The sequence below is a fragment of the Colletotrichum navitas genome (genome assembly GCF_030913465.1).
Source record: "Colletotrichum navitas strain CBS 125086 chromosome Unknown LY79scaffold_36, whole genome shotgun sequence".
In the NCBI taxonomy this organism is placed as follows: domain Eukaryota; kingdom Fungi; phylum Ascomycota; class Sordariomycetes; order Glomerellales; family Glomerellaceae; genus Colletotrichum; species Colletotrichum navitas.
This window is the reverse complement of record NW_026850582.1, coordinates 17444-41252: the sequence shown is the minus strand read 5'-3', so window position 1 is coordinate 41252 and position 23809 is coordinate 17444. Positions and strand designations below refer to the sequence as shown.

At 56.5% G+C, this 23809-nt stretch overlaps 10 protein-coding genes across 10 annotated transcripts; 6 read left to right on the top strand and 4 right to left on the bottom strand.

The window, feature by feature from the left end:
• Positions 1-1143: 1143 nt before the first annotated feature.
• On the bottom strand, positions 1144-2155 carry LY79DRAFT_608563 (uncharacterized protein). The gene is made up of 3 exons (XM_060561914.1): positions 1868-2155; positions 1625-1797; positions 1144-1563 (listed from the first exon to the last, which is right to left on the bottom strand). The coding sequence occupies exons 1-3, from the start codon at positions 2099-2101 to the stop codon at positions 1230-1232; spliced, it is 741 nt and encodes a 246-aa protein (XP_060413292.1). The 5' UTR covers positions 2102-2155; the 3' UTR covers positions 1144-1229.
• A 745-nt stretch (positions 2156-2900) lies between these two features.
• On the top strand, positions 2901-3509 carry LY79DRAFT_659910 (uncharacterized protein; the record flags this gene model as incomplete). Its single annotated transcript, XM_060562755.1, has 1 exon — positions 2901-3509. The coding sequence occupies exon 1, from the start codon at positions 2985-2987 to the stop codon at positions 3507-3509; it is 525 nt and encodes a 174-aa protein (XP_060413291.1). The 5' UTR covers positions 2901-2984.
• A 1612-nt stretch (positions 3510-5121) lies between these two features.
• LY79DRAFT_556226 (uncharacterized protein) lies at positions 5122-5481 on the bottom strand. The gene has a single exon (XM_060557999.1). It carries the CDS (start codon positions 5463-5465, stop codon positions 5265-5267), a length of 201 nt encoding a protein of 66 aa, XP_060413290.1. The 5' UTR covers positions 5466-5481; the 3' UTR covers positions 5122-5264.
• Positions 5482-6918: 1437 nt separating this feature from the next.
• Positions 6919-8773, top strand: LY79DRAFT_688441 (major facilitator superfamily transporter; the record flags this gene model as incomplete). Its single annotated transcript, XM_060564695.1, has 2 exons — positions 6919-7957; positions 8021-8773. 2 exons carry the CDS (start codon positions 6919-6921, stop codon positions 8683-8685), a joined length of 1704 nt encoding a protein of 567 aa, XP_060413289.1. The 3' UTR covers positions 8686-8773.
• Positions 8774-8862: 89 nt separating this feature from the next.
• On the bottom strand, positions 8863-10047 carry LY79DRAFT_517041 (uncharacterized protein; the record flags this gene model as incomplete). The annotated part of the gene is made up of 1 exon (XM_060554886.1): positions 8863-10047. One exon carries the CDS (start codon positions 10045-10047, stop codon positions 8863-8865), a length of 1185 nt encoding a protein of 394 aa, XP_060413288.1.
• A 1012-nt stretch (positions 10048-11059) lies between these two features.
• On the top strand, positions 11060-12477 carry LY79DRAFT_517224 (Alpha/beta hydrolase family-domain-containing protein; the record flags this gene model as incomplete). The annotated part of the gene is made up of 2 exons (XM_060554904.1): positions 11060-11269; positions 11392-12477. The coding sequence occupies 2 exons, from the start codon at positions 11060-11062 to the stop codon at positions 12475-12477; spliced, it is 1296 nt and encodes a 431-aa protein (XP_060413287.1).
• A 153-nt stretch (positions 12478-12630) lies between these two features.
• Positions 12631-16765, bottom strand: LY79DRAFT_608554 (Gryzun, putative trafficking through golgi-domain-containing protein). The gene is made up of 3 exons (XM_060561913.1): positions 16202-16765; positions 14605-16153; positions 12631-14552 (listed from the first exon to the last, which is right to left on the bottom strand). The coding sequence occupies exons 1-3, from the start codon at positions 16466-16468 to the stop codon at positions 12673-12675; spliced, it is 3696 nt and encodes a 1231-aa protein (XP_060413286.1). The 5' UTR covers positions 16469-16765; the 3' UTR covers positions 12631-12672.
• A 334-nt stretch (positions 16766-17099) lies between these two features.
• LY79DRAFT_556220 (RXT2-like protein) lies at positions 17100-19325 on the top strand. Its single transcript, XM_060557998.1, has 4 exons — positions 17100-17534; positions 17615-17736; positions 17816-17978; positions 18032-19325. The coding sequence occupies exons 1-4, from the start codon at positions 17462-17464 to the stop codon at positions 19066-19068; spliced, it is 1395 nt and encodes a 464-aa protein (XP_060413285.1). The 5' UTR covers positions 17100-17461; the 3' UTR covers positions 19069-19325.
• Positions 19326-19429: 104 nt separating this feature from the next.
• Positions 19430-20652, top strand: LY79DRAFT_233027 (phospholipid methyltransferase). Its single transcript, XM_060551690.1, has 4 exons — positions 19430-19689; positions 19774-19813; positions 19869-19885; positions 19953-20652. The coding sequence occupies exons 1-4, from the start codon at positions 19629-19631 to the stop codon at positions 20465-20467; spliced, it is 633 nt and encodes a 210-aa protein (XP_060413284.1). The 5' UTR covers positions 19430-19628; the 3' UTR covers positions 20468-20652.
• Positions 20653-21503: 851 nt separating this feature from the next.
• On the top strand, positions 21504-23413 carry LY79DRAFT_517150 (metal ion transporter metal ion transporter; the record flags this gene model as incomplete). Its single annotated transcript, XM_060554895.1, has 3 exons — positions 21504-21912; positions 21970-22483; positions 22561-23413. The coding sequence occupies 3 exons, from the start codon at positions 21504-21506 to the stop codon at positions 23411-23413; spliced, it is 1776 nt and encodes a 591-aa protein (XP_060413283.1).
• Positions 23414-23809: the final 396 nt, after the last annotated feature.

The following is a 23809-nucleotide window of genomic DNA, read 5'->3' as shown; positions in this document are numbered from 1 at the left end:
TTTTCCATCTCATCATCATACTTCCTACCTGCGCAAACGGATAATACCCAATTCCTGCTCTTACTCTGCGGATTTCGGCAACAGGTGATCACTTGATCCTTTAACCCATGAGCCTTGCGAACAGGGCAGTGATCATGCCTAAAAAGAAGAGCGCCGAATATTTCTTTCGCGGCAGGAAGAACAAGGGCTCGGTACAATGCACTGAAGGAAGCGCCTGAGGCGGATATACAGCCAGGAACGTACCGAACAAAGCTGGGAGGCATAGCGCGTAGCCAGGAACCAGAAGGGGCGATTAATACGAAAAGCACTGCGAACCATACACCGTGAGAATGTGGAACAGGCGGCAGAGTCGCCGTCGTCGCTATGGAAGCTCGCAAAATGGTCACGCAACAGGCAGAACATCTTCAACCTGGCTGTAGGGACACTCTTCCAGCGCCTTGAAAGTTAATTATACGTGACAGACGCGCGTCGTAGGCATCAAAAGCGGTTTGATCTACATAGAATGCATCCCTGCCGAAGGTGTCGTAATAAATACCGCTGAAGATGCAGGTCAATAAGGCTGTGGCGTGTCTGGGAGGGAGCTAAGTGCAGGCAACCTACGCGCGATAGTCACCCAGGAGGGAGTTGGAGTCATGGGGAGAAATGATCATCTTGATGTTGCTGTCCTTCAGCTTGACCATGACCCTGTCAAGCTCACCCAGGCATGCATCATTGTATTTGTCAACCACGTCCTCCAGGGGAGGGATTGTGCGGACAGGCTGGCTCCCTTTCTCGCAGCCAGGCTGGTGGGAATTCACTTAAAGACGGATAGCCTTGAGATCATACTCAAGCAGTATTCTCGATCTCGTTAACGCCCTCTATGGACTAGCGGTGTGGTTCTTCATTGGGAGTCGAAATCCAGAATGCTTGTTGGATGACAATATTACCATCATGTCCCTTGTTGAATAGGAGAGCCATTGAGCAGAACTGACACAGCCTCAAGGGTGCGATGACCGAAGTTGGTGCTTGACTGCTGTCAGGAAAAGCCTTCTGTTGAGTTGATGCTTGGTCACCTCGACGTGGATATAAATGGAGTCAAGAAACTGACGCTGTCCCATGAAATTGATCTTCCCGTCCAGTACAGCATCTCTGAACCAAATAAGGCCACAAAGTACAGCTTGGATAAAAGATTCTGAATGAACATTCATGTGCGACTAGCTACCCATACAGGGGAGATAAAATGGTCAATTTTAGGCTGAAGGAGTAGTCCTGACTGGTAGCTGCAGGTTCACGGGGTACTCGAGAGCTGGCCTCCCGCTAACAGGCAGAGGATCAATAGCTCTCAGAGCATTCCAGGTCTTCATAATCATCTCCAGGTATTGCTGGAATCCAGATCCCGGTCCAACATCACCGTCGCCGGCAAACTCAGAAGCGAGATAGATGAGCTCGTCAAGGGTAACATCCCTATGATCGACAACGGAGATGCACAGGATATAGGCCAAGATGTTCTTGTGCACATCGACCACTCCCTTGCTACCGAAGGTGTACTTGTATGTATACATGTCGACACGAATGATAGCGTTGCTAGATAACATTGATCAGCATTCGTTGGCTTTGTAACAGAAATGGAAGGAGCTCATCATACTGCTTCATACAAACGAAGAACTTCTTGTCATAGCTTTCGCCAGCTGAGGAGTCGCCGAGAATCGCAGAAAGGCCTGTCTTGACCACGGATTTGAAACCGTCGAGGACGCCCTTGGCCCCCGTCTCAGAAGCGCCGAAGAAGGAGTCCACGGCATCCTCAACGCCTTTTCCGGGCTAGGGTATTGCAAGATTAGCGACTGGATGCTTGTGAAGGACTCTGGAGTCGATTTGAATGCAAACCCACAGTGCTTTCAGCATCAACAGCGACGTGACGCTCAAATCTCAATGCTCTCTTTCCTGGCACACTAGTCTTCATCGCCGACTCACGGTCCAGGAACATTTTCTCCAGCTCCCCTTGAAATGTGTCCAGTCGTGCATCTGCGAGCTTCATCATTAGCTCCAGTTGTTCCTTCTTCTTCCTCTCATTCTCGTCAGCTGCTTCATTGGGAGCGATTAAGGCACTTAGAGCATTGCCCATCTTTGAAAGGAAGAATCGAAACGAATTACAGTGAAGGAGGATGATGAGAGAACGAGGTGTTTGATGATTCAATTCTACGCAGTGCAAGGGCGAATGCGCCTTTTTATCTTGCGCATTGCTTTCTTATTACGACTGACCTCGTGAGTTGGTGATTCCAGACTACAGTATAGTCCAATTGCCCGTCAGAATCAGACGAACTAGTGCCCGCATGTCCCTGTTCAGCTGAAAAAATGATGCAAGTCTTTAATGTATGGTATGAGCACATTGTCTCAACGACATGCGTCGGCGAAAGCGAGACGGTGGAGAGAAAGGAAGCCATCTTCCTGTTGCCGAGATGGCCCATGACGGCACGTTCGATGTTACTTGTCAGGACGAGTCTTGGGTAAGCCTCTGTGGGTGGAAAGGAGGCTGTCTATCAAGCGTTCGTGTAAACTCCCAAGCCAAGGGTGGATGGTATAAAAGTCGACAAATCCACTGATGAAGGGATTTCTATCTCCACATACCTGTCGGCATCTACTCATAGCTTAATACATACCATTCTTCATCATGAACTTCCTTCAAGAAAACCAAAGGCCTGCGGTAAGCATTACTGAATGCATATAAGGACATTGTGAGACTAATTTTGCCATGCATTCAGGAACCGTACATCAGAGATCTTGACAAGGCTAAAAGTGTTCGAAACGGTGTGGAGAAAAGTCTGGGAGCAATTGCGACCGAAACGTATTGTTTGACGTTCGAAGACATCCGCCATATCCTACGTGCCGATCTGAACCCCCATTCTTGTGCGGACTTGGACGCCGCAAAAGCATTGCTAAAACATGGCTGACACTACAAGAACGAGAAAGGGGAACAGAAGCAAAGTCTCCCGGACTTCATTTCAGTCATGGGTGGCTTCTCCAGTGTGGTTGGAAGCGTTGTCAAAAGCCAAAGCCCGCATTCCGTCGAGGGCAAGCCTGGTGTGCATGTTGAGCTTGAGCTGACGCTCTCAGTTTACGTCGACAACCGCAATCCAGACGATGTTCTGCGCCTTTGGGGTGAAGTTGGCAAAGTTCTGGACAGCTTTACAGTCGAACAGAGAAAGTTGATATGCGAGAAAGCCACAAAAGAGCTTGTCACTGGTATGAAGAAGGTATCGCAAGGGCCGCATACTTACCTTGTCATGGCACCAGCCCAGACTATGATGTCGACGGACAAGGAAAGTTATGGTGGTTTTGGGAAGACAGTAGGGTCGTCCATGAAACGTGACGAGTCCGATTCTGACCGGAGTGTCATAATAGACTCCTCTGGTCAGTCTTCTCAAGTCGCCTGCGTTCCCGCTCGGCTGGTCTGGGCCTTTGCCGAGCTTGCGGAGAGATTAGTACATTTTCATTCGAACCGACCACTCTATGACTACGTTCTGAGTGGATAGCTAGCACAATTGACTCTTCATGTGGGTGATGTGGGTGGCGGCGAGTAACGAGGCAATATCCATTGATATTGGTGATATGTAACTAGAGGAAAAGGACTGCTGGCTGGCAAGGTGAAGAGGCTGGATATCTGGCTGGCAGTGGCCCACGTGACCAGACCAACACCTCCCCTCAGCTCTGCCTAGCCAGACTGCTATCATACATGAATCCTCCCCTCAAGTGATGTAAATCCTCCCCTCAAAACTGTATTTATATAGCCTCATCTAGCAATAGAAGATCCTCCAAGAGCGCCAGAAGCACCTCTAATAAAGACAGAGCCAGGGCAGTTGTTGCAGTAGGCATTAGTGCAGTGATAGTAATAGGCCTTTTTGTAAAGCTCCTTATAGTGAGGGTGATTAACAGGGATAAGCTCTAGATAGGCAAAGTAACACTTGCTGCTAGTATGGTTAGCACTGCAATGGGCATATATAATGCTATCTTTGGCCTTGACTTTAACAAGAGCAGCCTTGCTAGCTATAATAGAGCTAATAGTGTTAGCTTTGCGATAGAGGTTGTTAAGTAGATCTTGGAGGTTAGCCTCCTGAGGCTTGATGGCAGCGTACTTGTCAAAGATCCTAGATAAGGTGCTGTTGCTGTAAATTGAGTTTAGAAGAAAGTAGAAGTACATGGCCTTCTGGTCAGTGATGAGTCTATTGATGCTCTGGCTTATGGTATGGAAGGTCTTAAGATGCTTGAAGAGATCCTTGGAGTCATTAACGTTAAGGCGTCTATAGTCACAGATAAGGTCAGCAATGGCATCACTAGACACCTGAGGGATAATGGCTTTAAGCTTGCTTATGAGTTTGTAGGGGCAGCGGCCCTTAGGGGTCCAACCAGAGCCCTTAAGGCAAGGAAGGATAGGCCCAATGCTGTTGATGATGATGCCGTAGGCTGAGGCTCAGGCCTTCCGCCACTGCTTACGGTCATTGGCAGGAGCAGGGATGTTGGATTCAGCATACTTAAGAAGGTTGTCCTTGTTAAGAAGGGCCTTAATGGCAAGCAGCCAGTGGCAATAGTTCTTTTTGCTGTGGAGAATAGGAAGACTAGTGAGGCAAGATATAGCAGGAGCTATGGTTATGGTTGATTGGCAAGGGCAAGGGACCCTTGTTGTGATAGGTGTTTGTTGTTGCAAGGGTGAGAATCCTTGTTATGGTTGTTGCAAAGGTAAAAAATCCTTGTTATGGCAAGGGTGAAAAATCCTTGTTATAGTTGCCTGACTAGGCAGGAGCGCTAGTCAGTTATGCGAAATCAGTAAGGATATTTGTTATAGAAAAAAAAGAAAAAAAAAGGTCTAAATAGCTTTAATAGCGTTAGAAAAGGTAGAGGCCTGGGCTTATAACCTGTAGGTGATGTGGGTGGCGGCGAGTAACGAGGCAATATCCATTGATATTGGTAATATGTAACTAGAGGAAAAGGACTGCTGGCTGGCAAGGTGAAGAGGCTGGATATCTGGCTGGCAGTGGCCCACGTGACCAGACCAACACTTCAATACTCTTTCTTCCCTTTTTTTTTCCCCTTCTTTCTTTTTCCTTCTTCTTTTTCCTCTTTCTTTTTTTTTTTTTTTTTGTTTCATGTGTGCTCATCTGCCTCCGACTGAGCCACTGCTCTCTAAGGCCTAACAGAGATAAGAATATGTCTGTAGGCATTGTACTCACGTGAAGTATCCCAACAAGAAGCAGGGTGCCTATAACGCAAGGCAACTTTGCCAAGTCACGTGGTCAAGCGCAGCACGCTGCAGCAGACTGAAAGTTGACGAAAACGCGCGCGTAGGTTTCCAAGTACAATAGAGAGGGAGATAATATGAGTGGATTTCCGATAAGGGTCCTAGACGAGCTGGCGAGAAGCTGTCGGCGATGCCGTTTTCTGGCCTCGCGCCAGCCGACCACGGAGATCTTTCGTCCCCTTGGACGTGTGAGCATCCTTTACACACTGAGGTTCTGGAACCGGCCTGGGCCTGGGCTGGATGGGAAAAAACAGTTACTCAAGAGGGAAATTATGTAAGCAGGCTGCTTATGTCATTGCCAGTCGTCCCCTTTGGCTACCAAGGCACTAAAATAGGTAGCGCTTGTGTTCAAAGGGATAGAGGTACGGATACCTTAGGTAGGCACTGTTCCTATCTAGGTACCCAGGTGCCTAGGTACTTAGCTAAGGTACCTAGTAGGGATGCAAATTCACTACCGATAAGCACCCTCTTGCATTCTCCCATTCGCAATGTGAAACAGCGCCTCAAGGCCCAGACAACTCTTAATGTTCCCCGCACCAATCGCGGGACGCTGCGGGGGAAGGCTTAAAATACCTAGCAGGGCGTTTCCTTATCGTGTACACCGGCCGGGAAGGCGTCTTGTCGACCGTCTCCCGGGGCAAGCACAACACTCGCTCGCATCTCCCGTCCGACCGTGTCCGCAACGACAATGGCCCTCGGCGAGCCCCGAAGAAGAATGGAGGATCAATAGGTACGCGTGCAGTGATCCCCAAGACCAAGTGTCGATGGCAGAAAAGACCGAACAGGGTTGATGATCGGGGGCCCACTCCGATCCAGTTCGGCCAAGGCTTGGTTCCGACGTCCGAGAGAGGCGGAACCGATGATGCGCTCACTCTCTACTCGTCCATCTTCTTTGGCAATTGCTCATCCCTGCTGTCTTACCCCGGCCCACTGCCATATTGTCAACTCCATGTTAGTCGGACTGAAGCCGTCGTAAAGCCGCAATGGGAAGTATGCGCAAGGTAAGTACCTAGGTACCTAGGAGGGTAAAATAGGTGGTATCTATGGTGGGGCCGCCCTGGAACGGCCTCTGGCCCGGTGCGCCGTCTCGCCGGGCACGAGTACCGGTACTGCATGGTAGGTACGGCATGTAAGGCCAGGTACCGTAACTGTGGTAATCATCGCTTTTCCCTCAAGGAAAAACTCGCTCCTCGGACAGTTTCCTTGTCCTTTCTCTAGACTGTCTGTCCACATCGTCCCCTCCCGCCCACTCAAACGCAAACAAGCACACGCCGAGCCTGCCAACCTACTGAGCTGAACCTACTTGCCCATTTTCCTGAGAAGCTCTGGATTGAGTCAGTCTATCCCTGCGGCTTGCAGATGTGTAATTAGAGCTTGTGGCATATGTACAAACGTAACTCGCGGAAGCTGTAGCTTCCGATTTTGCACTATCACGAACATTAATCCGGCGTATAGGAGGATAAGTACCCCTCTCTTTCCTTCCGCGTCTAGCTCTTGCCCTCCTTATTCTAGGCTCACTCCTTGGTCGTCCTTTCTACATCTTGTCAAAGTAACCCTCGTCACCTACCACTTGTAAGACTATACACTATTCACGAGGTTTCCTCCTCCCTTGCGGCGAAAGGGGGAAAGAAGTCTAGTCAACCGCCGCCATGGACTCAAAGTATCCCGAAAAGAAGCTCAACGACATCACCACGTCGGCCTATCCCTCCGTTACCGCCGATGAGCAACACTCGCGCGATGGCATGACCACCGCCACTCACTCGATCAGCAAGCAGGACCACGGTTCCGAGGACGGCAAAGTCGTGTACCCATCCGGCTTGAAGCTCGTCTTCATCATCATCTCGCTGTGCCTAACCGTTTTCATCGTCGCGCTGGATCAGACCATCGTCGCCCCGGCCCTAGGCGCCATCACGGCCGACTACGGCACCGTCAAGGACATTGGCTGGTATGGCGCCGCCTACCTCCTCACCACCACCGCCCTGCAGCCCATGTACGGCACCATCTACAACCTCTTCAGCATCAAGTGGTCCTACCTCGGAGCCATTGCCATCTTCGAGATCGGCTCCCTCATCTGCGCTTTGGCCCCGACCTCCACCGCCTTCATCGTCGGCCGCGCCATTGCCGGCATGGGCACCGCCGGCCTGATTTCCGGATCCATCGTCATCATCGCGTACACCATGCCCCTCCAGAAGCGGCCCATAGCCATAGGCCTCATCGGAGGCATGTGGGGCATTGCCTCCGTCGCCGGCCCGTTGTTAGGCGGCGTCTTCACCGAGAAGGCCACCTGGCGCTGGTGCTTCTACGTCAATCTGCCCGTCGGCGGTAGCGTCGTATTCTTCATCATCTGTCTCCTGACCATCAACCAGGAGAACAACGTCCTCGGCGAGTCGATCTTCCGGCGCATCATGCAGCTCGACCTCATCGGCACCGCCATCTTCATCCCCGCCATCATCTGCCTGCTCCTCGCGCTGCAATGGGGCGGCAGCGTGTACACCTGGAGCAGCTCCACCGTCATTGGCCTGTTGATCGGCTTCGCCCTCATGACCGCCGTCTTCGTCGCCATCCAGTTGTGGCAGGGCGATAGGGGCACGCTGCCCCCCAAGCTTTTCAAAGACCGCAACGTACTCTGCGCCTTCCTCTTTGGCGCCCTCTTCAGCGCCGGCTTCTTTCCCCTCATCTACTACCTGTGTAAGTGCCCATCCCTTCGCCGAGCGTTGTCGTTCTCTACAGCACGTTGACGCAGACCACCAGCGATCTACTTCCAGGTCATACAGGGCGCCAGCGCCGTCCAGGCCGGCATCAAGATCCTGCCCTACCTCCTGGCGTCTGTTGTCGGCAACATCGGCGGCGGTGCGCTCATCTCCTACGTCGGCTACTACAACGCCGTCGTCCTCCCCTCCGTCGCCTTGTACGCCGTGGGTACCGGCCTGATCACAACCTTTGACGTCGACACGCCCATGCGCGCGTGGTTCGGCTACCAGGTCCTCGCCGGCCTCGGCACCGGTGTTTGCTTCCAGATTGGCATGCTCGTCGTGCAGACCGTCCTACCCCAGGAGGATGTCTCCGTCGCCTCGGCCTGCGTGCAGTTCTTCCAAGCCTTGGGCGGCGCCGTCATGATTGCCGTCTGCCAGACGCTGTTTCAGAAGGGGCTCATTGACGGGGTTACCAATAACGCCCCCGGCATCAACCCCGCTATCTTCATCAACTCGGGAGCCGACCAGGTCCGCCGCATCCTGACCCAGATGGGCCGCGTCGACCTGATCCCGGTGGTGCTGGAGGCCTACATGGTGGGGCTGAGGCACACGTTCTATGTCGCACTCGCTGGCGTGTGTGCCGCCTTCTTTGCCTGCTTGGGTTTCCAGTGGAAGAGTGTCAAACAGCAAGACAAGAGCGGCGCCGCTGCCGTTGCTGTGTAGATGTGTGGAACGATCGCTGTACGATATGGATCAAGGCAGCATGGAGCGTACGCCGGGTTGGATGCTCCTTCTCTTTTGAATGCAATTTGTTGTGATATTGAATGATGCGTTTTGTGCCATTGAAACTGTAGAGGAAGAATGTATGTATGTGTTGTGTATGTGTACGTGTGAAGCCGCTCACTGGGTGTCATCAGGCGGCGCATCCCAGCCCCTCCTCTTATTCCCCTTGGTGCCGGTCCTCTCCTCCCCTCCCACGAACCTCAGCACCCACTCCCACACCCTCTTGGTCTTGACGAGCTGCGGGTGCGCCCCATCCCCGCCGCCCGCCTCCAGGTCCCTCCGGCGGTAGTACTCGCCCTCTTCGTCGTCGTCGTCGTCGTCGCCAAGCTTCCTCCGGTACAGCACCGTCGTCCTCGTCAGCCCCTTGCGCAGGCTCTGCCCGTACACCTTGCCGCGGAAGACGTGCAGGGCGACGTTCTGCAGGAGGACGACGTCCTGCCTCCGCAGCCGCATCGGCGTCGTGCCCTCCTCGTCCCTGTCTCTTCCGCCACCGCCGCTCGAGGGCAGCCAGAAGGTGACACCAAAGCCGGCGCGGGTGTCGTCGCCGATCAGCACCTCGACGAGCGACAGCTCGTTGCCCCAGCGGGTCGTCACGCCGCGCGGCTCTGAGACGGAGATGACGCCGGCGATGAGGTTCACCGTCACCGTCTGCGGTGCGAGGCGGAGGAGGTCCGGGCCGGCGGGGATGTCCTTCAGGTCGCTCAGGTGGTGGTGGGGCGGCGCCGTCACGGGCGGGGGCCGGGCGCCGGACGACGTCAGGTCGGCGGCGGCGGCGGTGGTGTCCTGGAAGGAGTCGGTCGTCTCCGAGACGAAGGATTCGGTGGCCGTCGTCTCGTCAAAGGACACCGTGTGCTGCTCAGCCGTCGAGGGGGGAAGGACGCGGCGGATGCCGGCGGCGGCGGGCGTGTCGGGGTGCGACGGCGTCAGCGGCGGGGGCAGCTGCGAGGAGGCGAGAGAGTGGTGCAGGGCGAGAGAGTGGTCGTAGAACTGCGACAGGAGCTCCTGGGACGCGCCGGCGGTTGTCGTGTCTTGCTGGGAGTCGGCGTCGAGAGAGAGGGAGAAGAAGTGGGCGGGGGGGAGGAAGTCGGAGGGCAGGCCGTGGGGTTGGGAGAAGCCCGTGACCAGGGGCCGGCGGTGGAGCGGGAGGGAGCGCCAGGCCGGTGGTGCGGCGGGGGGTGTTGATGTCGAATGCGAGATGGGTGCCGGGGCTGAAGCGGAAGCGGAAGCGGAGGGGGGGATGAGGAGGTCCGGGGAGGACCAGTCGGCCTCCGGGGCGCCGGTGAAGATGATGACTCTCGGCATGCAGGGGTATTCTTTTCGGGATCAGCTCCGGTCCGGGGTGGGGGGAACGAGTCGAACGTGTTGGTTGAAGTGTGGGTGGATGGTTTACGTTGGTAGACCATCTGTACTACATAAGTCAGGCACTAAGTACTCCGTACGGATACAGTTTATAATGAAGAAGTGGGGGGAGAGAGGATGGATAGGCGTTACGGGGGCGTGAAGTGAGTCGTGGTGTGTGGCTTCCCCCCCCCTGGCTCTCTCATTCCCTCTCCTCCATTCGATCTCGAGGAGGACACGGACTGGGTGACAAGCGGGTAGGTAACACTGTGACAGATGGATGGATGCATGGGGAAGCGCGGCGAGGAAGACAGGAACTTGCACCGAGACGGCGTACAGAGACTGCAGAATCTCAAACGGTGGCTGGCGGCGGCGCCTTTTACCGTCCTCCGATCCGCCGGCTCGCCTCTGCTATTTCTTTTCTTGCTTTTTCTTCTCGTCCTCTCCCTCTTTCTTCGAATGGCGTGTCCCAAAGCACAACTGCCTGTCCAACGTGGCCGAGTCACAATGTTTCGGGAAAGTGCATTATCTTTTTTCTTCTTCCTTTTTTCCCCCCCACCAGGTTCGCAAGCCTGTCGTCTCCTAGATTGATCCGTATGCCTTCCCTTTTTTTGCCGTGGATATGTTGAGGAAAGATGTGTGCAAGGGTTAAGGGACGCAATGGACCCCGGGGGAGGGTGCTGTTACCGGTAACCGCTCAACCGCTGTATATGCCGCTGGAACCTCGGCATCTCCACAAACCCCAGACTTCCAGCAAAATGTGGAACCCCCTCAGTCTGTCTACCTCGTCTCTACTCCGGTGCCGATGAGTTGCGAGACGGCATTCTGAGATAGCCGGCTCATTCTCCGTCTCAATCCACACTCATTCTTTTCCATCGTCGCCGTGAGGTCCTCCTACATCACAAACCGCACTACGTCGGCTCGGGCCTCAACCTCGCTTCATAAAACTCGAGTGAAGCTCTCGCGCATCGCCACCATGTCGTCGTCGTCGTCCGTGTCCTCCATCTTCCACGTCAAGGAGCACGTCCTTGATGGCTCTCACATTCGCGAGTTCCCCCGTGCCCTCGCCCACTCTCAGGAAGACGTCCTCAAGCTGGCCGTGAAGGAGTACATTCCCAAGGACAACCCGAGCCCCAAACCCGGCGACGTCACCATCATCGGCGCCCACGCCAACGGCTTCCCCAAGGTCAGTCATAAACTTCGTTTGTCTTCTCATCTCATAATATAGGACGGCCAAGCCATATCACTCGCTTACGGGCCGTGCCTTTGCTTGACATTCACAAGAAAAATCCACTAACAACCCCCCAGGAACTCTACGAGGCACTTTGGCAGGACCTCCACGCCGAGTCCCTCAAGCCGTCCTCGACCTTCCGCATCCGCTCCATCATCATCGCCGATGCCGCCTGGCAGGGCGCCTCCTCGGCTCTTAACGAGCCCCTTCTCGGCAACGACCCGGGCTGGTTCGACTACCCGCGCGACATCCTCCACCTCGTCAACACCCTGCGCCCGCCCCGGCCCCTGGTCGGCATCGGCCACTCCTTCGGCGGCAACACCGTCGTCAACGTCGCCCTCGTCAACCCCCGCCTCTTCTCTGCAATCGTCCTCCTCGACCCCGTCATCTCCAAGTGGTCCTCCAACGCCACCGGCACCATGACCTCCTCCCCCGCCGCCGCCTCCGCCCGCCGCCGCGACCTATGGCCCTCCCGCGACGCCGCCCGCGCCGCCTTCCTCCGCTCCCCCTTCTACCAGGCCTGGGATCCCCGCGTCTTCGACGCCTGGATCGCAAACGGCCTCCGTGACGTGCCCACCCAGCTGTACCCCGCCACGGTGGCGCCCGGCAGCGTGACCCTCGCCACCACCAAGCACCAGGAGGTCTTTACCTACTTCCGCCCCAGCTGGCACGCCTACGACCCCACCGGCCGCGAGGTTGTGCGCCCGGAACTGGTACCGGACCTGGACCCCAGCCTCAATGAGCGCTACTTCACCTTCCCCTTCTACCGCTCCGAGGGCCCCAGCACCCTCGCCCGCCTGCCGCACCTGCGCCCGCCCGTGCTGTACGTCTTCGGCGGTGCGAGCGACCTCTCGACCCCCGAGCTGAGGGAGGAAAAGATGCGCCTGACAGGGACGGGCGTCGGCGGGAGCGGCGGCGCCGCCAGGGGCAAGGTGGCGGAGGTGACGCTGCCGGGGGCCGGGCATCTCTTCCCCATGGAGGTACCGGGCGAGAGCGCGCGCCTGGCGGCCGGATGGATCGAGAAGGGGCTGGCCGAGTGGCGGGAAGAGCAGACCGATTACGAAAGGTGGACGAGGTTGAGCGTGCCGGAGAAGACGATGCTGACGGACGAGTGGGTGGAGAAGCTCGGGGGCTCTGCACGGCCGCCCAAGGCGAAGTTATGAATTGAGTGGGCAGTGATACACAAGCAGCGACATCTTTTTCTTTTCTTCTTCTTTTTCTTCTTTTCTTTTCGGGGCGATGAACTTGAACGCCTGTGCGATGGTAGACACTTTGTCGTTTTTCTTGGGACGTTGAAGAGTTTGATGCTAGGGACTCTAGATCTAGACCATATGTATACAAGAAAGCTGGCATCCTGGTCAGGCTGGCCATTGTCGTTCTCCCTCTTTCCCTTCCTCGCCCTCTTCCGGTGGAATCCACACCAGCAGACCTTCCTTGTCGATCTTCATGCCCTCCGTCGGGATGATCCTCAGCACCTTCTGGAAGTACTTGTCCCTAACCACGAGCGTGGGCCGGATGTAGTCGCCTCTCACAAGGGGCAGCAGCCGATACGTGATGGTCCTCCTGGAGACCGGCAGCACGTGCACCGTCGTCTGCTTAGAGCCCGAGAACGCGAACTCGTCGCTCGGGTCCATGCTCAGGCCGAACGTCAGGAAGTGGCTCGACGGGTTCTCGATGGTGATGTTCAGGTTGATCAGGCCCGTCAGCGGGTTGGCGAGCGAGTACGAACCGAGGACGCGGGGTTCGGTGCCCAGCACAATGTATCGCGGGACGAGCATCCTGGTCGTGTTGACGGTCGCCGCCGCCGAGGACGGAGACTTCGCCCGCCTCCACCTGAGGACAAAGGCCACGTCAAGAGACGCCGGTCCCTTGTCGTCGAGGCTGAACTTTTGCGCCACCAAGTCGAACTGCGCCTCCTGCATCTGCCTCGGCGGGATGCGGAGGCCTCCTTCGGGAACCTCTGGCCGGCTCGCTGTGGTGCATCGCGCGTTGTTTTGGCATGCGACCACCTCGGCGTTCATGCTGACCAGCTCCAGGTCGTCCGTCGCGAACGATGCGAAGTGGCAAACCAGACACCACTTCTGCGCCAGTCCGCGAGGCTGCACCGCGGCTTCGTCCACGGAGGGATCCTGCACACCCTCGTGGTCAAACAAGCTTGGCCAGGGATCGGGGTGGAGGCGGGGAATGAGGTCGTAATTAGCCTCAAAGGGGTTGACGACGGTCAGCTGGACCGGCAGGATCTGCATGATCAAGGTCGCCGGGTCCGTAGTGAGATGGTAGAAGACTCTCAGCGTCACATCATACGAGGTTGTCAGTTGCGCCGGGTCCAGGCCGATCTTGACGCGGGTCGTTTGCGACGTCGCCAGCGTGCCGAGCGACAGGCCTGTGAGCTTGGCCTCCTCCTTGCCGGCTTCCGCGGTGTGCTCCTCTCCGTTCTCGATGTGCACCCGGAAGGGCGGGATTTGTTCGCCGAAGACGTGAACCTCCAGCTTGGCGACCGCGTCTGCGTCCTCGGCGTTGATCACGTCTAACAGCAAGTCCATGGGCTCATTCGCATAAAACTGCTCCAGGGGCTGCGCCAGCTTTATCTCCAGCTTAGGCGGCCTCGCCTGTACTTGGATGACGTGTGCGCTCTGCCGCACAATCCGCCTCCTCGATAACGAGGGGCTAAACCAGAAGTCCGCCGCCTCGAGGTTTCGAAAGGCGATGGTGTAGTTGAGTGTGAAAGTGTCAGTCTCCAGAACCAGAGTCACCGAAGAAGCGTGAGCCTCCCCAGGCTCTCGCAGGGGTATCGCCATTTCGTAGACACTTATGTGGCCCGGCCTCACCGACAAGTCTGCCGATCCGCTGAGCCCTGATGTGCCCTCCTCACCTTCTTCGGCGTCTGCCCGGGATTTCTCGGTCAGAGGCACCCTCGATAGCGTTACATTGCCCTTTTCTGTGCCTGTTGTAGAGCCTGCCTCGTGGTCTAGTGTGATGGTCTTGAGGCTGCCTTCGAAGTCGACCCTCAAGCCTTTGAGAGTTACCGTCGCTGTGTCCGGGAACGCGTTTGATTTAATCGCAAGCTGTGCCTGGCAAGCCTCGCCAGCCTTGCCGTCTTCAGTCTTGAAGATGAAGGACGCGGATATGAAAGATGAGATGACGTTGTCATTGATCGTCACCGTTGGCTTCGAGTCGAGTTTAAGACCCTCTAGGGATCTGGATATGTCGTAATGCCACTTGGGCCGCCGCGTGAACTCTGCCAGCAATGTTAGTCTTCGGCCAGTAGGAAGTGGACGGGCACGTCTTACTCCTGTTCAGCAGCTCCCAGTCAATGGCAACCACGAGCTCTCCCTGTCCAGCATGTGCCGCCGCAGCACGTAATACCCAGCTCAGGTCTTCGGTGATGTTCAACCAGCCTTCTGTTCTGAATAACATGTCCTCCCACAGCGGCCGCAACAACGCCACTATGTCGTCCCACGCCTTCATGTTGACCATTTCCTTGGCACACTCTAGCGACAGCTCGGCCGACAACCGGAGTTGTCCCCGCGCCTGGAACTGCGATCTGGCCGCCATTAAGCAGTCTATTATAAGTTGAGAGTGGTTTACGCCCAATCCATGAACAGGAAACTCTTCATGGGGGTCTGGGCACATGTACGTGTCGTATTGGAACGCCTTGCTGGCCAGGGCTGATGCCGGAGTAGTCTCTGGCGAGCGCCGGTCTTCTTCCGGAATGGACCGAGCGAGGGCCCGTCGGACAATCAGATGCTCAGCAGCGACGCGGTACCAGTATCCCGTGTGGTGCAGCATCTCCCAGGGCTGTAGTCGCTCGCCCGCGGCAGCCTTCTCTGGCTGAAGGAACAGAGCCCGAGTCGACGGCGCCAAGCTGCGGACATCCACCCTCTCGATCAAGTTGGCCATGACGACGGCCCATCTTGATTCCCAGGCGGCCCAGCCATAATTGTTGGTCCCTCGGCCACGCCTGTCAACAAAATCCGCCATCCTTTCCCGGTGTATTTGCCACCTCCGCGCTGCAGCCGTAGTCTGTCCAGCCCAGAGCAAGCATCGCATGCTGCGTATGGCAATAACATCGGCTAGCATCCGCGCCTCGTTCCATCTCGGACTCCAGCTGGGGATGATGTCCATCACATCTTGGCTGAGAAGTCCTTCGTAGGCCTGGTCGTATGAGCGTAGCGCCGCATCCATTTCTTGGCGATACTCGGCGAAGATGGCCGTCTTGTAATCGTATCGCACGTTCCAGTCCTGCACCGTCAGTGTTTGTGAGGTGCTTGTGGGAGGCACCGTGGGCTGGGGAGCGACGCCCCGACTGCGCTTCTTCCTAGCATGACGACCGAGGTCGCGGTAGTACTCTATGGCCTGAAGAAAGACGGCTGCCAACATAGAATCTGCTGCATGCTCCAAGTCTTTGGACAAGTCGTGAGATGAAAAGTAGAAGAACGACTTGGTGTCCAGAGCAACGCCTTTTCTGATGTTGTCAAGACGGTCCTGCATGAACTCCTGCATGGAAGAGGGCACGGTGCCATCGCTCATGAGAACCACGGCAAAACGTGTCCTGTAGCCCGACCTGCTGAGAGCCGCTTTGATCATGTTGATGTCGGTCTTGAGCTGGTTATCGTGAAGCATCGCTAGAGTGGGATCGGATGTCAAGGTGTAGCATGACACGTAGACGCTGGGGACCATATCCTCATGTTTCTGAAGCCAATCCTTATTCATCAAGCCGTCGGGATACAAAGGCGACGCCGGACTCAGGGGTGAAAAAGGCGAGTGCAAGACGGCGGGCGTCTCGGGTGCCTCGAGGCCCTCTGGGAGCCTGGCGCGACGGGGAGGAAGGACAAGAGACTATGCAGGAGTTAGTCCCGACAGGACACATGGTGATGTAAGCCATACTCGACCAGCGACGGTGACCCGCAGCTTGTACGGCTTCCCGCTGTCCCTCCCATTCCAAGGCTGCTTTCTCCCATCCTGGCGCACAACGTAGTCTTTCAGAGCTTCAGCATCTTTGCTTTGAATGCTCGGCAGTTCTGACCGAAGGAGGATGGCCTGGTCTCGAAGCTCTGCGTTCAGAGGCAGGTCTCGTGTAGGACTTGACGTCAAGCCGGCGAGGACGATGTGCGGGATGTTGTGATCCAGGCTTCCTACTGGGTATCCGTCCATTTTCGAGAGGTTCTATGGCACACGGGGTAGGCGGCCATGAATATAGCGATTCGGTTCGCGGGGAGTCGGCCGTATCGCAAAGCTCTGGTATGCAAGGGCCAGCACTTGTAAAGCTCCGGTGACACGTACGGATGGTGGTGCTCAAGGGAGCATCGTCGCCGGGACTAGGATATCGTATATTTGGCGGCGGGAGAGAAACGCAGCAAAGAAAGACTAGGAATTGTCGCGAAGGTGGGAGCTTCGTTCAAGTGGGAAGCGCGCAAACAAGGGTCTCTCTCCTCCACGAGCGGGACAGAGTGCAGACAGAGTACAGGTACATGTCCCCAGGTGTCGCAAGCTCCCTTCCAGCGATCCCAGCCCACTACACTCCGCTTGCCGGTACCTGGTAAACATCTCACTGTATCCGTACCGTAGCGTAGTAGGTAGGTACCTAGGTAGCAACTTTCGCAGAGAGTGGGTACGTATCCTTGCCAGCACACACCACCGCCCTCCAGCTGGCAACAGGGCATCTCGTCGCCGGGTAGACTGGAGTGGTCACTAGTAGCATGACCTATGATTGGCTGGAGATGCAGATGCTGTCATGGGCCCCACCGTAAAGAGCGGAAGCGCGAGCGCACTCACAGCAAGCCATGGCCGAAAGGTGCCCTGGAGGAAACCGAAAGACAGACAGCCTTGCCGCCCGCGTGGTGCCTCTTCTCCCGCCTCGTCACAGAGACTGCGCGCAGAAATTGAGGGCTACCCTCTTCCCACACCACACCACCTCCTTCTCCGACCTCGTAAATGACTCCCTTTCGATCACATCTCGCCGCGAATTCTGCTCCGACCGTAATTCTGTGAAACTTTTTTGCTTTCTTTGCTCGAAAACGCCCCTCAACCACGTCCTCCCCCTCGCCGTCGCCCGCGTCTTCCTCCTTCCTCACCACCGACCGACCAGCCGACCGACCTCCGCGATCGCTCCGGCACGACGCCAGGAGCAACAGACAACACGGCGCAATGGCTACACAACAGATCCTTTTTGCCGAAACGGTGGCCGCTATGAAAAAGGCCCTCAAGCGGAAAAGCTATGGTAGGCCCCCCGGAATCCCCTCTCGACGACGACCTCGCCGTCGCCCTTGTCCGTACACGTTCTGACAAGCAGCTTCGCAGAATCCGACTCGGACGACGAAATTGACCACTACGGAAACCGCGGGCACAAGCTTAAAAAGCGTGCCCTTTTCTCCCACCAGGGTCAACTCGCACCACCCTCCGGTCCTGAAGTCTACAACGAAGTGCGTCGCGCGCCCCTACCCACTCGCTCGCTGCCAACTGGTCTCCGATCAGGGATGACTGACTGACTGATGACTGCAGGTAATCGATTATGCTGGACAGCAGCGCACGATCATCAGCCGCAACCCGCCAATTGTGGACGACGAGGGATACGAGATTGACAGTGACGACGACGAGGAGCGCATCCAGGAGGCCGTCTCTGCGGCCACCGAGCTCGACCCCTATGCCAACATTCGAATTGAGCGTCAGTCTTCTCTGATTGACCCCATAGCAACATAGCTGACCCTGTTTCTCCAGAGATCCTAGCTCCATTGACTGCCTCGACCGACCTTCCAAGCCATCCTACCCTCTCCAAGCCGTTCACCGCCAAGACATTAGACGAGATCGCTGAGCAAAGCTGTGAAGTCAGACGCAAGGAGAACGCATCTCTGTGGAGGGTAAGGCATCTCTTCACGAGGCTATGCGGCGACTACACATGGGTGCCATGCGGCATGATGGTTGGGCCTGACGACGCCGATCTCTACTCGAGCGACTACGTGGAGCGCGGCTACGCGCGCAAACCAAAAGCTATCGCCTCGAGAGAAACCGAGGCCGGTGCTTCAGGAACAGTGAACGGTGACGCGAAACCGGAGCGAGCGCCAAACGGCACGAACGGAGAGTCTTCGGGTGACAAGCAGAGCAGCGACGGGGACGTGACCATGGCTGATGCAGGCTCAGACGAAAAGTCGACCAAGGTGGACACAGCTACCGCAGGCGAGGCGTCTCGGCCAATCAACGGTCAGGCATCAAAGACGGACATTGCCCAGAAAGCGGGAGCCGACGAGAGCATTGCCGACAAGAAGCAGAAGCAAAAGGCTGTCGATGTTGAAATGCAAGAGGGCAACGCGGCACCCCGGTCGCAGCCCGGAACGGACTTGTTGGACCACAACGGAATGCATGCGCCATCAATAGCATTGGAAGAGGTGGACGAAACATTTGTTCACCCGTTCTTCCGACCGCCGCCCAACGCTCGTCCAGACCGAGATGTGGGTCTGCCAGAGGCCGAGGCCGAGGATATCCGCCGGTTGCTGGCACTGTACGTACAGAAGCAGGAGGAGGTCTGCCGCGGTGCCATGAAGCTCCACGAAGGCCTCCTCAAGGCCAACCGGCTGCGCAAGACGGTGCTTCACTGGTCCAAGGCGGAGGCGCACAGCGGACCGAACCGGGACATGTCGGACGGCGAGGACTGGTACGACAAGGAGGAGTGGGGTCTGACCGAGGACCTGAAGAAGGGCCAGGACGACGAGGAGGAAGACACGGGCACCGTGGCCAAGAAGACTAGGAATCGCAGGTGACACGGTGCCCAAGCGTTGTTGCTGGCTTTCCCAGCTCCGAGGGAACGGTTCTGTGTTCCGAGTGTTTTGAGGATGCGGTTGATACCCCCATGTTGCGAATTGTTTTGTCCAGGCGTTGCGGCGCTTGCTATTTATTTTACCTGCCCACTTAGAAATAATGAGACGACGAATATTTCGATGGTCGTGCGACGGTACCACAAACGGGATTTGGCTTGTTCTTTGGAGGCTCTTCGGCGACATGGAAGCTTTTCTTGTCTTAACCCCAGCCCCCGAAGGCTGCCGAAACCCCAGAAAAGCAGGTGCACCCATGCGTTATTACTGTGGATGACGAAGGCGCTATGGCCAAGCGGCCCCCACCAAGATAAATACTTGGGTGGAGCAAGCTTCTGTCACAAGCAAGCGACTCGCTCCCATCACTTCTTCTTCCATTTGCCTGTCTGTCCTCAAATCTTCTCCTTCGAAAAAGAGCGCAAGAGAGGAACAAAACCCCGGCATTTCCCCAATTGAAACCCCCTCCCCAGCAGTCATTACTCCGAACTGATACCAAACTCGAACACAACATGGCGCCAGTCGAATTCCAAAGCAAGGCCCTGGTCGACTTCGACCAGAAGAGCTTGTTCAGTACGTCATGCCGCCTTCGTAGAGCTTGGGCCTTCCCACCGGCTTCTCACCTCGTCGACCTTCTTGCTGACAGGCTGCACATAGTTTCCGCCGCCGCAATTGCGTTCAACCCGCTCTTCTGGAAGTAAGTTTTTCTCCAATGTTTCCCAGTGAAGTCGTATGTGCTGACAGCTGCGTAGCATCGTCGCGAGACAAGGTTCGTCACACTCTTGCTGTCGTGCCTGGTAGTGCTGCCCCTCTAACCCGGTCCTCTTCTTCCCCAGAGTACAAGAACAAAGTCCTAACCAAGCTCTTTGGCGGACGGTCGCAGGCTGCCTGCTACGGCCTGGCGGTTACTATCTTCTCCCTCGGCATCTTCCGTGACCTGCTTTACGAACGGGCTCTTCGCTTCCAACCCACGCACCCTCTGCTCTCGTCCGATGCGGTGACCTATGTGGGATATGCCCTTGTCGCCTGTGGCAACATTCTCGTTCTCTCCTCAACGTGGCAGCTGGGTATTACCGGCACGTTCCTCGGTGACTATTTCGGCATCCTCATGGACGGCATTGTGACTGGTTTCCCCTTCAACATCACCGATGCCCCGATGTACAACGGTTCCACAATGAGTTTCCTCGGTGCCGCTCTCATCTACGGCAACCCTGCCGGCATCTTGCTGACTGCCTGGGTCTTCATTGTCTACCAGGTCGCCCTGAGCTTCGAGAACCCTTTCACTGCTGGCATCTACGCCAAGAGAGACCGCGAGCGCGCTGCCGGCAAGGACACCAAGAAGGTCAGGTAAAGGTGATAAGAGGCCCAGCTTCAACAGCACCATGATTCTCCAAAATTCCGTCCGAGTCGGGGCCGCAGCGCAAGACCGGACGACAGGGGGGTGTACGGAGCCATGCATGCACGGTCCCGCCGGGGGAGAAAGAACCGAGATGCGGTCCTCCGGTAAAAACCGGTCAGCCCGGTGAGCTGGCCCGCCACATGCATGCACCCATTTCCCGAGAAGAAGAGAGAGAGAACGGCCGGCCGGCAGAGTTCAGCCCAAACCGGCCCGCCAAGAATCAGAGATCAGCCTTCAACAGAGTACGGCTGCCCAGAATGCCTTGGCGACCAAAGACCGAGGAACCTTCACTTCTAGTCAGACCAACCAGAAAATCAGAATTTACATAGCATGGTTGGCGTCGCCCTTGCGCCACACGTTCATGCAATTATCCATCCAAGCCCACTGCCTATGCCTATACATGAATTGGCAAGCCATGCCGTAATCACCAACTTTTTGTTCCATACCCATCCCACGCCGAATCTTCTTGGCATGTGTCGTGCATTGGGCTAGTTCAAAGACAGTCAGAAGGTCTTGAGATTTGGCCCAGAAGCATTCTTTGGAGGCGTAACCCAGGACTTGTGGCGAGACAACTTCTTGGAGAGAGACCTTTGCCATTCCCAGAAGCTCGGCCAGCTCTCCGCGCCGCGCCCATGACGAATTGGGGTCTCGTACACAAGTGCCGTACGCCCTCACAGTGCCGCATTCGGCGAACCCTGCCGTTACGTGTGATCCATTGTTGTTTAAAGGCTGCTTCCGGCTTTCGTCTCTCGTGATATAACAAAACCCGCGTTTCCTGTTCTCTTCCCCCGGGAACGCTTTTGTCTATTTGCCTCCCCTTTGACGCGCCGCAAAGAACAATACACTGTCGCTCATAAGTGCCCTCATGGTGAGTTGATCAGGCCTTTCCTGTCCATCTGTTGTTTCCATCGACTCTAATAAATAACCTCCCACGGGGAGTGCAGCCTCGCAAACCTGCACAACGCCCCTCGCTGTTACCAGGGATACCATGAAGCTGACCTGGTTGGACGAGCCCAAGAAAGGGGACGACATCCACGGCCGCGGGCTCAGCGCCAGCCTCTTTACTGCGGACTACACCATCAACCAGACACTGCACGGGCGGTCGCACGCGAATGCCAGACGGTTGAGTATAGATGTGCCTCCCGACTACGTAGTGCTTGAGACGTTCGTCTCGTCCCCGGGCACGTCAGAGAGCACCACCGATTCCTGCCAGACGCCCAAGAAACTCAACAAGATAGACGACCCGGGACCACTGTCTCTATTGTCGAAACCGACATTTCCTCTTGGAGATGGCGGGTTTCACAAGGAGCGGCCCAAGTGGACAACCCGGCAATGGGACAACCTCGTCACCTTTGCACAATTTATTGGGCCCGGATTCATGATCGCTGTTGCGTATAGTAAGTCGAAGATAGCAGGCGTGAAGGAGCCACACGGGGACTGACCATCCTCCGCAGTTGACCCCGGGAACTACGCCACGGACATCGCCGCCGGCGCGTCGTATCACTTCAACCTCCTGTTTATTGTCCTGCTGAGTAACGTTGTGGCGGTTTTCCTCCAGAGCCTCGCTATCAAGCTCGGCACGATCACGGGCCTCGACCTGGCCACCGCAACCCGCGTGTTCCTCCCCAAGTGGCTCAACCTCATCATCTACGCCCTCGCCGAGGTCGCCATCATCGCGACCGACATGGCTGTTGTCATCGGCACGGCGACGGCCTTGCACTTACTAATACCAAGGCTGCCGCTGACTGTCTGCGTCGCCTTGACTGTCCTCGACGTCGTCTTTATCGTGGTTTTTTACCGGCCCGACGGCTCGATGCGGGGGCTGAGGATCTTCGAGATCGGCGTCTGCATCTTGGTGCTCGGGGTTGTTGTATGTTTCTGCATCCAGCTTTCTCTAATCGAGAACACGACAATCGGCCAGGTCTTCCGGGGCTATCTCCCATCTAGCTCCATCATCCAGAATCAGGGGTAAGCGGCAGCAGCCCAGCCCGACCCCACACCTCTCCTGGAGAGCATTGTCCTGGCTAACATATCCAACTACTCAGTCTGTACCAGTCTTGCGGTATCCTAGGGGCGACGGTCATGCCGCATAGCATTCAGCTCGGCTCCGGCATCGTGCAGTCCCGCCTCAAAGAGTACGACACCAAGGAGGGCAACTTCCAGGAGACCCCCCGGTCCGACACAATGATGACGGACGGCAGCTACCGCAAGGTGTTTTACTTCCCCTCCATGGCGGCCATCCAGCACTGCATGAAGTTCTCCATCGCCGAGATCGTCCTCTCCCTCTTCATCTTCGCCCTCTTCGTCAACTCTGCCATCCTCATCGTCGCCGGCGCCGCCATGTACCATGGCGAGACGTCCTTCGCCCCGGACATCTTCGGCATGCACGACCTTCTGGCCAACAGCATCTCGTCCGCCGCCGGCATCATCTTCGCCTTTGCCCTGCTGCTGTCCGGCGTCTCGGCGGGGCTGGTCTGCACCATCTCGGGCCAGCTCGTCAGCGAGGGCGCACTCAACTGGCGCATGCGGCCGTGGCTCCGCCGCCTCATCACGCGCGTCATCAGCATCGTGCCCACCGTCGTCGTCGTCGCCCTCGCGGGTCGGCATGGGCTCAGCAATGCGCTGACGGGGACGCAAGTCGTGCTCAGCACCGTGCTGCCCGTCATCACGGCGCCCCTCATCTACTTCACCTCGCGCGACAAGTACATGACGGTCGTCCCCGGCGCCGCGAGCTACGGGTGCGACACCGGCGTCGTGCCGGCGAGGCGGTACAGCACTGTGGGCGTCAAGATGGCCAACTCTTGGTGGTTGACGGTGCTGGCCGTTCTGATCTGGCTGATGATCACGGTCATGGTGGTTGCGAACCTGGTCTTGTTGCTGAAAAGCACCGCGGGGTAGTGCGGACTATTGCAGATGGGACGTGCGAAAGAAGGGAAATGGGGGACGGGAGACGGGCGTGGGCGAACGATTGCGCCATGACTTGACGAACTGATGAAATTTCTTCTTCTCTGGCACCAAGCGTTGCGACGTTGTGTTTTCTCATTCATCTCGGGTTGCCTTGTTTCGTTATAAAGGAGCATTGTACTTATGAGGAAGGTTTGATTGAGTTTTGTAGATACGAGACCGAGTCCGTGACGCGACGCCAACACCACCAAACCACGCTCATGACCCCTCCTCGCCTGTTGTTGAATGATGACTTCGCTCAGCGTTGGGTCCTGGACGAAAAAAGGATCGAGAATAGCGAGTTCGAACTGTCTGTAAACATGGGATAGGGAGGTTGGGCGGTCTTCCAGA

Excerpts from the sequence above, each read along its gene's own strand:
- LY79DRAFT_608563 (XM_060561914.1), bottom strand. The coding sequence starts at position 2,101 with ATGGGCAATGCTCTAAGTGCCTTAATCGCTCCCAATGAAGCAGCTGAC. Across the intron at positions 1,798-1,867 it reads CTGTTGATGCTGAAAGCACT|CCCGGAAAAGGCGTTGAGGA; the intron begins GTGGGTTTGCAT and ends GCAATACCCTAG. Across the intron at positions 1,564-1,624 it reads TTCTTCGTTTGTATGAAGCA|CAACGCTATCATTCGTGTCG; the intron begins GTATGATGAGCT and ends AATGTTATCTAG.
- LY79DRAFT_556226 (XM_060557999.1), bottom strand. The coding sequence starts at position 5,465 with ATGCTCACACGTCCAAGGGGACGAAAGATCTCCGTGGTCGGCTGGCGC.
- LY79DRAFT_556220 (XM_060557998.1), top strand. The coding sequence starts at position 17,462 with ATGGCTACACAACAGATCCTTTTTGCCGAAACGGTGGCCGCTATGAAA. Across the intron at positions 17,737-17,815 it reads GTCCTGAAGTCTACAACGAA|GTAATCGATTATGCTGGACA; the intron begins GTGCGTCGCGCG and ends TGATGACTGCAG. Across the intron at positions 17,979-18,031 it reads TGCCAACATTCGAATTGAGC|AGATCCTAGCTCCATTGACT; the intron begins GTCAGTCTTCTC and ends CTGTTTCTCCAG.
- LY79DRAFT_233027 (XM_060551690.1), top strand. The coding sequence starts at position 19,629 with ATGGCGCCAGTCGAATTCCAAAGCAAGGCCCTGGTCGACTTCGACCAG. Across the intron at positions 19,690-19,773 it reads CGACCAGAAGAGCTTGTTCA|TTTCCGCCGCCGCAATTGCG; the intron begins GTACGTCATGCC and ends GGCTGCACATAG.
- LY79DRAFT_608554 (XM_060561913.1), bottom strand. The coding sequence starts at position 16,468 with ATGGACGGATACCCAGTAGGAAGCCTGGATCACAACATCCCGCACATC. Across the intron at positions 16,154-16,201 it reads GGGTCACCGTCGCTGGTCGA|TCTCTTGTCCTTCCTCCCCG; the intron begins GTATGGCTTACA and ends ACTCCTGCATAG. Across the intron at positions 14,553-14,604 it reads CTGGGAGCTGCTGAACAGGA|AGTTCACGCGGCGGCCCAAG; the intron begins GTAAGACGTGCC and ends CATTGCTGGCAG.